Below are 12,174 nucleotides of genomic sequence, written 5' to 3' on the forward strand. Positions count from 1 at the left end.
CCCCCCCAAAAATGGGGGACCACCCCAATTAAACCCCGGACAGGTGAGACCCCCAAAATTCCCCCCTAAAATCCCCCCAGACCCCCCCAAAAAGGGCCCCAAGCCCCCCGGGACCCCCCCAAAAATGAGAGACCCCCCCCAAATCTCCTCCCGGACAGGTGGGACCCCCAAAATCCCCCCCAAACCCCCCAAAATGCCCCAGACACCCGCAAAAAGGGACCCCAAAAACGCCTCGGACCCCCCCAAACCCCAAATCCCCCCCCAAACCCCCAAAATCGCCCCCCCCCTCATCTGGGACCCCCCAAACCCCCCCAAAATCGCCTCCCCCTTCCCCCCTCCCCATCAAAAGGCCCCGCCCCCCCCTCCCCCCCAGATTTCGGGGTCCCCCCCGGGCCCCCCCGGACCCACCCGGCTCCCGCGGGGGGGGCGGCGGCGCTGTCGCGACAGAGATCGCGATACTGCGGGGGGGGGGGGAGAGCGCGGATTGGCTGCGGCGGCCGCGCCCCTCCCCCACCCCCGGCCCAACCCCCCCAATGCGGCAGAGGGGGGGGAGGGGACCCCGAAAGGCGAAACCCCAAAAACGGGACCCGAAAATGAAAAAAATGCCGGAAATGAACCCGAAAAGGGACCCGAAAATGGGAAATCCCGAAAAATGAGACCCAAAAATTAAAAATCCTGAAAATAGGAAAACCCTAAAAGGGACCCCAAAAATGGGAAACCCCAAAAACGGGACCCGAAAATGAAAAAAAATGCCGGAAATGAACCCAAAAAGGGACCCGAAAATGGGAAATCCCGAAAATGGGATCCGAAAAATGAACCCGAAAAATGGGAAACCCCAAAAATTAAAAATGCCGAAAATGAACCCAAAAAGGGACCCCGAAAAATGGGAAATCCCAAAAAATGGAGCCCGAAAATTAAAAATACCGAAAATAGGAAAAACCTAAAAGGGACCCCGAAAATGGGAAATCCCAAAAACGGGACCCGAAAATGGGAAATCCCGAAAAATGAGACCCGAAAATTAAAAAATCCCGAAAATAGGAAAACCCTAAAAGGGACCCCGAAAATGGGAAATCCCAAAAACGGGACCCGAAAATAAAAAAAATGCCGAAAATGAACCCAAAAAGGGACCCGAAAATGGGAAACCCCAAAAAGGGACCCCAAAAATGGGAACCCCCAAAGATGAACCCAAAAAGGGACCCCGAAAAGGGAAACCCCAAAATGGGACCCGAAAATGAAAAAAATGCCGGAAATGAACCCAAAAAGGGACCCCGAAAATGAGAAATCCCGAAAATGGGATCCGAAAATTAAAAAAATGCCGAAAATAGGAAAACCCTAAAAGGGACCCTAAAAATGGGAAAATGAACCCGAAAAATGGGAAACACCAAAAATTAAAAAATGCCGAAAATGAACCCAAAAAGGGACCCGAAAATGGGAAACCCCAAAAATTAAAAATGCCGAAAATGAACCCAAAAAGGGACCCCGAAAAATGGGGCCCGAAAATAAAAATCCCGAAATGGGAAACCCCAAAAATGGGATCTGAAAATGAAAATAATCCCGAAAATGAACCCAAAAAGTGGATCCCAAAATGGGAAACCCTAAAAATGGGAAACCCCAAAAATGAGATCCAAAAATGGGATCTGAAAATGGAAAAAACCCTAAAAGGAACCCGAGAATGAACCCCAAAATGGGAAACCCCAAAAATTAAAAATGCCGAAAATGGGAAACCCCAAAAATTAAAAATCCCGAAAATGAACCCAAAAAGGGACCCAAAAGTGGGAAACCCCAAAAAATGGGAAAACCCTAAAAGGGACCCGAAAATGGGAAACCCCAAAAATTAAAAATCCCGAAAATGGGATCCAAAAATGGGAAACCCCAAAATGGACCCTAAAAATGAAAAATCCCGAAAATGAACCCAAAAAGGGACCCGAAAATGGGAAATCCCGAAAAATGAACCTAAAAATTAAAAATCCCAAAAATGGGATCCGAAAATGGGGAACCCCAAAAATGAACCCAAAAGGGACCACAAAATGAGAAACCCCAAAACCGGGGATCCTAAAAGGGGAAATCCCAAAAATGAACCCAAAAATGGGAAAATCCAAAATGGGACCCCAAAAATGGGAAATCCCAAAAATTGGAAATCCCAAAAATGAACCCAAAATTGGGGACCCCGAAAATGGGGACGCCGAAAACGGGAAATCCTAAAAACGAACCCAAAAATGGGAAACCCCAAAAATGAACCCAAAAGGGACCCCAGAATGAGAAACCCCAAAAACGGGGATCCTAAAAGGAGAAATCCCAAAAATGAACCCAAAAATGGGAAAATCCAAACTGGGACCCCAAAATGAGATCCTCAAAATGGGAAATCCCAAAAATTGGAAATCCCAAAAATGGGAAACCCCGAAAATGAACCCAAAATTGGGGACCCTGAAATGGGGACGCCGAAAATGGGAAATCCTAAAAACGAACCCAAAAATGGGAAAACCCCCAAAAATCGGGACCCCAAAAGAACGGGAAACCCCAAAAATGAACCCCAATGAACCCAAAAAATGGGGAGCCCAAAATGAGATCCCAAAATTTTCGGGGTTTCCCATTTTTGGGGTTTCCCATTTTTGGGGTTTCCCATTTTTGGGGTCGTGCATTTTGGGATCTCATTTTCGGGGGTCTCCTTTTGCCGCCCCATTTTGGGGTTTCCTCATTTCGGGGTTTCCTCATTTTTGGGTTCATTTTTGGGGTTTCCCATTTTTGGGGTTTCCCGTTTTAGGGATCTCATTTTTTGGGGTTTTGTGTTTTAGGATCTCATTTTTTGGGGGTCTCTTTTTGCCGCCCCATTTTGGGGTTTCCCATTTTTAGGATTCCCATTTTTGGGGTTTCCCATTTTTGGGGTTCCCATTGTTTGGGTTCCCCTTTTTGGGGTTTCCCATTTTAGGATCTCATTTTTTGGGGTTTTGTGGTTTAGGATCTCATTTTTTGGGGGTCCCTTTTTGGGGTTTCCCATTTTTGGGGTTTCCAATTTTTGGGTTCCCATTGTTCGGGTTCCCCTTTTTGGGTTTTCCCATTTCGGATCCAGTTTTGGGGAGGGGTCTCTGATTTTTGGGGTCATTTTTGGGGTTTCCAATTTTAGGATCTCATTTTTGGCTTCCCTTTTTTTTAAGGTTCCCATTTCTGGCGTTTCCCTTTTTTAGGATCCCAATTTCGGATCCAGTTTTGGGGAGGGGTCCCCGATTTTTGGGGAGGGGTCCCCGATTTTTGGGGAGGGGTCCCCGATTTTTGGGGTCGTTTTTGGCGTTTCCCCAAATCCCAAATTTTTGCGTTGGGGGAGAATCGGAGCCGCTTTTTCCTCCGCGCGCATGCGCGGGGCGGGGCTTCACAATGACGTAATCCATTGCCCACAGTGGGCGTGGCTTCCCAATGACGGAATGCGTTATCGGAGAGGGCGTGGCTTCTCAATGACGTAATTAATTATCCAGAGAGAGAGCGCGGCTTCCAATGACGTAATGAATTACCATGAGAGGGCGTGGCTTCACAATGCCGTGATGACACGCCCAAAGTGGGCGTGGTCTCAGAGCGGAAAGAGGGCGTACCTCAAACCCCAAAGTGGGCGTGGCTCCCACCTGCCAAACCCCCGCCCCTTCCAGGTGTGGGCGTGGCCTGGCGCCAGGTACGGGCTGGGCGTGGCGGGTCGCGGTCACGTGACGCGGGGCGGGGCCTCGGGAGCGGCCCCGGAAGCGGGGAAGGGACGGGACAGGTGAGGGGGGGGAGGGGCCCGGGGGGTCCGGGGGTCCCGGGGGGGGCGGGGGGTCCTGGGGAGGGGGCGGGGGGCGGGGCCGGGGGGCGCGGGGGGTTGGGCGGGGCCCGGGGGGTCCCAGGTGAGTTCTGGGTGGATCTGGGGGGTCCCAGGTGAGTTTGGGGTGAGTTTTGGGGGTCCCAGGTGAGTTTGGGGTGAGTTTCGGGGGTCCCAGGGGAGTTTTGGGTGGATTTGGGGGGTCCCAGGTGAGTTTGGGGGGGTCTCGGGGAGTTCCAGGTGAGTTTTGGGGGTCCCAGGTGGGTTTTGGGGCGATCCTGGGGGGGTTTGGGGAGTCCCATGTAGATTTAGGGGGTCCCAGGTGAGTTCTGGGTGGATTTGGGGGGGTCCCAGGTGAGTTTGGGGGGTCCCAGGTGAGTTTTGGGGGTCTTGGGTGGATTTGGGGGTCTGGGGGAGTTCCAGGGGTATTTGGGGGGTCCCAGGTGAATTTTGGGGGGTTCCAGGGAGATCTGGGGGGATTTGGGGGGCCTCAGGTGAGATTTGAGGGGTCCCAGGTGGATTTGGGGGGGTCCCAGGGGGATTTCCGGGGTCTCAGGTGAGTTTTGGGAGGGTCCCGAGGGGGTTTGGGGTTCCCCAGGTGTATTTGAGGTACCCCAGGTTCATTTTTGGGGTTCCCAGGTGAATTTTGGGGCTCCCAGGTATATTGTTGGGGTTCCCACGTTCATATTTGGGGTTCTCAGGTGAATTTTTGGGGTCCCTCAGCAGTTTTTGGGGTTCCCAGGTTTAATTTTTGGGTTCCCAGGTGAATTTTGGGGTCCCCAGGTGAATTTTGGCGGTTCCTAGCCTTACATTTGGGGTTCCCAGGTTTATTTTGGGGGTTCTCAGGTTTATATTTGGGGTTCCCCAGGTTCATATTTGGGGTCCCCAGGTAAATTTTTGGGGTTCCCAAGTGAATTTTGGGGTTCCCAGGTGTATATTTGGGGTTCCCAGGTGAATTTTTGGGGTTCCCCAGGTACATTTGGGGTTCCCAAGTGCATTTTGGGGTTCCCAGGTATATTGCCCAGGTTTTTTTGGGGCTCCCAGGTTCATTTTTGGGGGGTTCCCAGGTTTATTTTTGGGGCTCCCAGGTGAATTTTGGGGTTCCCCAGGTACATTTGGGGTTCCCAGCTGAATTTTGGGGTTCCCAGGTTTATTTTGGGGTTCCCAGGTATATTTTGGGGTTCCCAGGTTTATTTCTGGGGTTCCCAGGTGAATTTTGGGGTCCCCAGGTACATTTGGGGTCCCCAGGTACATTTGGGGTCCCCAGGTTCATATTTGGGGTTCCCAGGTTTATTTTTGGGGTTCCCAGGTTCATATTTGGGGTCCCCAGGTACATTTGGGGTTCCCCAGGTTCATATTTGGGGTCCCCAGGTGAATTTTGGGGTCCCCAGGTTCATATTTGGGGTTCCCCAGGTTTATATTTGGGGTTCTCAGGTGAATTTTTGGGGTCCCTCAGCAGTTTTTGGGGTTCCCAGGTTTAATTTTTGGGTTCCCAGGTGAATTTTGGGGTCCCCAGGTGAATTTTGGCGGTTCCTGGCTTTGGTTCCCAGGTTTATTTTGGGGGTTCTCAGGTTCATATTTGGGGTCCCCAGGTACATTTGGGGTTCCCAGGTGAATTTTTGGGGTTCCCAGGTTCATTGTTGGGGTTCCCAGGTTTATTTCTGGGGTTCCCAGGTGAATTTTGGGGTTCCCCAGGTACATTTGGGGTTCCCAAGTGAATTTTGGGGTTCCCAGGTTTATTTTTGGGGCTCCCAGGTTTATTTTTGGGGCTCCCAGGTGAATTTTGGGGTTCCCCAGGTTTATTTCTGGGGTTCCTCAGCAGTTTTTGGGGTTCCCAGGTTTATTTTGGGGTTCCCCAGGTACATTTGGGGTTCCCAGCTGAATTTTGGGGTTCCCAGGTACATTTGGGGTTCCCAGGTATATTTGGGGTTCCCAGGTTTATTTCTGGGGTTCCCAGGTGAATTTTGGGGTCCCCAGGTTAATATTTGGGGTCCCCAGGTACATTTGGGGTCCCCAGGTACATTTGGGGTTCCCCAGGTTCATATTTGGGGTTCCCAGGTGTATTTCTGGGGTTCCCAAGTGAATTTTGGGGTTCCCAGGTGTATATTTGGGGTTCCCAGGTGAATTTTTGGGGTTCCCAGGTTTAATTTTGGGGTCCCCAGGTTCATATTTGGGGTCCCCAGGTTTTTTGGGGTCCCCAGGTACATTTGGGTTCCCCAGGTGAATTTTGGGGTCCCCAGGTACATTTGGGGTCCCCAGGTTCATATTTGGGGTCCCCAGGTTCATATTTGGGGTCCCCCCATGGCCGCTGCCCCCGCCCTGGCCCTGGCCCTGCCCTGCCTCGCCCTGGCCCAGAGTACGTACGGGGGATTGGGGGGTCCGGGGGGATTGGGGGTCTTGGGGGATTGGGGGGTCCGGGGGGGATTTTGGGGGTCTGAGGGGGATTTTGGGGGGATTTTGGGGGGTTCTGGGAGGAATTGGGGGATCCCAGGGGGGTCCTGGGGGGCATTTTGGGGGATCCCAGGTTGGATTTTGGAGGGTTCTGGGGGGGATTTGGAGGGTCCAGGGGGGATTTTGGGGGGGTCTGAAGGGGATTTTGGGGGGTCCTGGGGGGATTTTGGGGGGTCTGAAGGGGATTTTGGGGGGTCCTGGGGGGATTTTGGGGGGTCCTGGGGGTCCTGGGGGGATTTTGGGGGGGTCTGAAGGGGATTTTGGGGGGTCCTGGGGGCATTTTGGGGAGTCCCTGGGGGGTCCTGGGGGGATTTTGGGGGGTCCTGGGGGGTCCTGGGGGGATTTTGGGGGGTCCTGGGGGCATTTTGGGGAGTCCCTGGGGGGTCCTGGGGGGATTTTGGGGGGTCCTGGGGGGTCCTGGGGGGATTTTGGGGGATCCCAGGTTGGATTTTGGGGGGTTCGGGGGATTTGGGGGATCCCTGGGGGGTTCTGGGGGTGATTTGGGGGGTCCAGGGGGGATTTTGAGGGATCATGGGGAGATTTGGGGGGATTTGGGGGCATTTTGGGGGATCCTGGGGGGGGTTTTGGGGGGTCCTGGGGTGTTTTGGGGGGTCCTAGGGGGGTTTTCGGGGTCCTGGGGTGTTTTGGGGGCATTTTAGGGGGTCCGGGTAGGATTTTTGGGGGGCCTGGTGGGATTTTGGGGCATTTGAGGGGGGGATTTTGGGGGGTCCTGGGGGGTTTGGGGGTCCCGAATGCCCCAGGACCCCCCCAGTGACCCCCGCCCCCCAGCCTCTCCCAGTATAACCAGTAACGGCTCCAGTAACGGCACCGCCCCCCAGCCCGGGGGGGGGCTCTCGGTCAGTGCGGGGCAATTTTGGGGGTCCTGGGGGCAATTTTGGGGGGTCCTGGGGGGCTTGGGGAGGTTTGGGGGGGTCACAGGGGAGATTTGGGGGGTTTTGGGGGGTCCTGGGTGGATCTGGCAAGGTTTGGGGGTCCTGGAGGGATTTGGGGGCAATTTGGGGGGGGGTCTTGAGAGGGTTTGGGGGGATTTTGGGGGTCTGGGGAAATTGGGGGGGTCCTGAGGGAATTTGGGGGGAATTTGGGGGGTCCTGGGTGCATCTGGGGAGGTTTGGGGGGGTCACAGGGGAGATTTGGGGGATCCTGGGGGGTTGGGGGGTCCTGGGGGGAATTTGGGGGGCAATTTGGGGCGGGGGGGTCTTGAGAGGGTTTGGGGGGGAAATTGGGGGAGAAGTTGGGGGGTCCTGAGGGAATTTGGGGGGTCCTGGGTGCATCTGGGGAGGTTTGGGGGGTCCTGGGGGGGACTTGGGGGGTCCTGGGGGGGTCACAGGGGAGATTTGGGGGGGTTTTGGGGGGTCCTGGGGGGGCTTGGGGAGGAATTGGGGGATTTGGGGGATCCTGGGGGGGGTCCTGGGGAATTTTGGGTTTTTACGGGGTTTGTAACGGGGATTTCGGGGATTTTAACGGGAATGTTGGGGATTTTAACAGGGAATTTTGGGGTTTTTTACGGGGGATTTTAAGGGGGATTTCGGGGATTTTAATGGGGATATTTGGGGGTTTTTATGGGGATTTTTGGGGTTTTTTACGGGGATTTTAACGGGGATTTCGAGGATTTTAACGGGGATTTCGGGGATTTTAACGGGAATTTCGGGGATTTTAACGGGGATTTCGAGGATTTTAACGGGGATTTTGGGGATTTTAACGGGGATTTCGGGGATTTTAATGGGGATTTTGGGGATTTTAACGGGGATTTTGGGGATTTTAATGGGGATTTTGGGTTTTTACAGGGATTTTAATGGGGATTTTGGGATTTTAACGGGGATTTTGGGTTTTTACAGGGATTTTAATGGGGATTTTGAGGATTTTTACAGGGATTTTAATGGGGATTTTGAGGATTTTAACGGGGATTTTGGGTTTTTACAGGGATTTTAATGGAGATTTCGGGGATTTTAACGGGGATTTCGGGGATTTTAAGGGGGGGCCCCTGCTTTTAACGATTTGGGGTCCCCCCACAGCCCGGGGGTGGTCGCTCTCTCGGTGATTTTCGGGGGTCTGGGGGCGCTGGGGTTTTCTATGGGGATTTTTGGGGTTTTCAGGGATTTTAATGGAGATTTTTGGGGGTTTTAACAGGGATTTTGGGGTTTTTACGGGGATTTTGAGAATTTTAAAGGGGATTTCGGGATTTTAACGGGAATTTTGGGGATTTTACGGGGATTTCGGGGATTTTAACGGGAATTTCGGGGATTTTAACGGGGATTTTGGGGATTTTAACGGGGATTTCGGGGATTTTAAGGGGGATTTCGGGGTCTCCGCATTTCGGGGCGCCCCTGACCCCGCTGTCCCCCCGCAGCCCGCGGGGGTGGTCGCTCTCTCGGTGATTTTCGGGGGTCTGGGGGCGCTGGCGCTGCTGGGGCTGCTGCTGCTGGCGGCGCTGCGCCTGCGCGAGAAGCGCCGCACCGAGGGCTCCTACCGGCCCAGCCGCGAGGAGATGGGGGGGGGCGCCAGGGCAGCCCCCCCGGGCCCCGCCCCGCTGCGCCTGCCCCCCGAGGAGCGCCTCATCTGAGACCCCGCCCCGAATTCTGACCCCGCCCCGAATTCGGGGCTGCTTTGGACCATGGGAGTCGTTTTGGGGGGGGGGTTTTGGGGAGGGTCCCAAAGGGGTGAGACCCCCTTGTGTGACCCCCCCTGTGTGATCCCCCCCGCCCCCCCCCATTTGAGACCCCTCCCCCGAATTTGGGGTTCGTTTGGGCCAGTGGGGGGGGTTTTTTGGGGTTTTTTTGAGGGTCCCAAAGGGGTGAGACCCCCCGTGTGACCCCCCCATCCCCCAGAAGCGCCTCATCTGAGACCCCGCCCCGAATTTGGGACCCCTCCCCGAATTCGGGGTTCGTTTGGACCATGGGAGTCGTTTTGGGGGGTTTTGGGGAGGGTCCCAAAGGGGTGAGACCCCCCTGTGTGTGTGACCCCCCTGTGTGACCCCCCCATCCCCGAGGAGCGCCTCATTTGAGACCCCTCCCCGAATTTGGGGTTCGTTTGGGCCATGGGAGTCGTTTTGGGGGTTTTGGGAGGGTCCCAAAGGGGTGAGACCCCCCCTTGTGTGACCCCCCCATCCCCCCAGAAGCGCCTCATCTGAGACCCCGCCCCAAATTTGGGACCCCTCCCCGAATTCGGGGTTCCTTTGGGCCATGGGAGTCATTTTGGGGGTTTTGGGGGGGTCCCAAAGGGGTGAGACCCCCCCGTGTGACCCCCGTGTGACCCCCCGTGCGACGCGCGCCCATCTGGAGACCCCGCCCCGAATTTGGGACCCCTCCCCGAATTTGGGACCCCTCCCCGAATTTGGGGTTCGTTTGGGCCATGGGAGTCATTTTGGGGGGTTTTGGGGGTCCCAAAGGGGTGAGACCCCCCCCGGATTGCTCTTTGGGGACCCCCCCCCCATGAGGAGGGGATGGTGTGGGACCCCTCCCCAAATTCTGGAGTGGTTGTGACCCCCCCCACCCCAAAATTTGGGGGTCATTTGGAGCCCCCTCCCCAAAATTTTGGGGTCACTTGGGGCCCCCATTTGGACCATGGGAATAATTTTGGGGGGGTCCAGGGGGGGTTTTAGGGAGTCCAGAAGGGTTGAGACCCCCCCCAGATTTGAGGAGAAGCTCGTCTGGGACCCCTCCCCAAATTTTGGAGTGGTTGTGACCCCCCCTCAAAATTTTGGGGCTCATTTGGGGCCCCCTCCCCAAAATTTTGGGTCTCGTTTGGACCATGGGAGTCATTTTGGGGGGGGGTCCTGGGGGGTTTTGGAGGGGTCCAGGAGGTTTTAGCCCCCCCCCCAATTTGAGGAGGGGCTCGTCAGGGACCCCTCCCCAAATTTTGGAGCAGCTGTGACCCCCCACCCCAAAATTTGGGGTCATTTGGGACCACCCCCCAAAAAAATCTGAGCTGGTTTGAGACCCCCCCCCCCAGACCATTTTGGGGGTCCCGGAGGGGTCGGACCCCCCCAATTTGGGGTGGGACCCCTCCCAATTTGAGGAGGGGCTCGTCTGGGCCCCCTCCCCAAAAATTTGGGATGGTTTGAGACCCCCCCCCAAAAAAAATTTGGGATTTTTTGGGATGGGCCCCCAAAATCCGGGGGTTCCTGGGGGGGTTTTTGGGGGGTCCTGGGGGGGGTTTTTTGGGGGGGGGTCCCTTGATTGAGACCCCCCCCCCGTGGGGTGGGGGAGGGGCGCGGCTCTCAAAGTTTATTTTTGGAAATAAAAATAAAAATGTGGAAAAAAAAAAGAGCCCAAAATTCCCTGAATTCGCCACAAAATCTGGGAATTCACCCCAAAATCTGGGAATTCACCCCAAAAATCCCAGGAATTCTCCCCAAAACATCCATTGCAATCCCAAAATTCCCATTACTGCCCCCAAAAAGTGCAAATTTCACCCCAAAATCCCTCCTGGAACCCAAAAATTCCTGGCATTCGCCCCAAAATCCAGAATTTCACCCCAAAATCTGGGATTTTACCCAAAAATCCAGGAATTCACCCCAAACTCGGCCTCGTTTTCCTTTATTGATCTCCCTGGTGGGGGGAGGGGATCGGGGGCTGGGTGGGGGAGGGGCAGCAAAAATTCCCAAATTCCCCAAAATTCCGAAGATTTTTCCCAAAAATTCCAAAGATTTTCCCTGGAATTAATTTTTCCTTCTAAGTTCCCAAATTCCAAACAAATTCGAAGATTTCTCCCAAAAATTCCGAAGATTTTTTCCCCGAAATTTTCGATTCTTTTTCGGAATTTTCGGCACCTGTGGGGGGAGGGGAGGAGTTACTGGGGATACTGGGAGCGGTCACTGGTGTTACTGGTGTTACTGGTGTGACTGGGAGGGGTCACTGGTGTTACTGGGAGCGGTCACTGGCACTGGTGTTACTGGTACTGGGAGGGGTCACTGGTGTTACTGGGAGGGGTCACTGGTGTTACTGGGAGAGGTCACTGGTGTTACTGGGAGAGGTCACTGGTGTCACTGGTGTTACTGGTGTTACTGGGAGCGGTCACTGGTGTTACTGGGAGGGTCACTGGTGTTACTGGGAGCGGTCACTGGTGTTACTGGGAGGGGTCACTGGTGTTACTGGTGTTACTGGTGTTACTGGGAGCGGTCACTGGTGTGACTGGGAGAGGTCACTGGTGTTACTGGTGTGACTGGTGTTACTGGTGTTACTGGTGTTACTGGGAGCGGTCACTGGTGTGACTGGGAGCGGTCACTGGTGTTACTGGGAGAGGTCACTGGTGTTACTGGTGTCACTGGTGTGACTGGGAGCCCCTGACCCGGCCTATACTGGTGTTACTGGTGTGACTGGTGTGACTGGGATAGCTCACCTGGTGTTACTGGTGTGACTGGGAGCCCTCGTCCAACTGGCGTTACTGGTGTTACTGGTGTGACTGGGATAGCTCACCTGTTACTGGTGTTACTGGTGTGACTGGTGTGACTGGTGTGACTGGTGTTACTGGGATAGCTCACCTGTTACTGGTGTTACTGGTGTGACTGGGATATCTCACCTGTTACTGGTGTTACTGGTGTGACTGGGATAGCTCACCTGTTACTGGTGTGACTGGTGTGACTGGTGTGACTGGGATAGCTCACCTGTTACTGGTGTTACTGGTGTTACTGGTGTGACTGGTGTTACTGGTGTGACTGGGATAGCTCACCTGTTACTGGTGTTACTGGTGTGACTGGGATATCTCACCTGTTACTGGTGTTACTGGTGTGACTGGGATAGCTCACCCGTTACTACTGGTGTGACTGGTGGGGTTACTGGTGTTACTGGTGTTACTGGGATATCTCACCTGTTACTGGTGTTACTGGTGTTACTGGTGTGACTGGTGTGACTGGGATATCTCACCTGTTACTGGTGTGACTGGGAGCCCCTCGCCCAGCCCATACTGGTGTGACTGGTCGGGTT

At 54.5% G+C, this 12,174-nt stretch overlaps 1 protein-coding gene across 1 annotated transcript; it reads left to right on the forward strand.

Annotated features, from left to right (window-relative positions):
* Nucleotides 1-6,082: 6,082 nt before the first annotated feature.
* Nucleotides 6,083-8,824, forward strand: CRB3 (crumbs cell polarity complex component 3). Its single transcript, XM_030970496.1, has 3 exons — nt 6,083-6,137; nt 7,022-7,089; nt 8,601-8,824. Exons 1-3 carry the CDS (start codon nt 6,083-6,085, stop codon nt 8,811-8,813), a joined length of 336 nt encoding a protein of 111 aa, XP_030826356.1. The 3' UTR covers nt 8,814-8,824.
* The last annotated feature ends 3,350 nt before the right edge of the window (nt 8,825-12,174 follow it).

Source organism: Camarhynchus parvulus, unplaced genomic scaffold, assembly GCF_901933205.1.
Source record: "Camarhynchus parvulus unplaced genomic scaffold, STF_HiC, whole genome shotgun sequence".
NCBI lineage: Eukaryota > Metazoa > Chordata > Aves > Passeriformes > Thraupidae > Camarhynchus > Camarhynchus parvulus.

Excerpts from the sequence above, each read along its gene's own strand:
- CRB3 (XM_030970496.1), top strand. The coding sequence starts at position 6,083 with ATGGCCGCTGCCCCCGCCCTGGCCCTGGCCCTGCCCTGCCTCGCCCTG. Across the intron at positions 6,138-7,021 it reads CTGCCTCGCCCTGGCCCAGA|CCTCTCCCAGTATAACCAGT; the intron begins GTACGTACGGGG and ends CCCGCCCCCCAG. Across the intron at positions 7,090-8,600 it reads AGCCCGGGGGGGGGCTCTCG|CCCGCGGGGGTGGTCGCTCT; the intron begins GTCAGTGCGGGG and ends GTCCCCCCGCAG.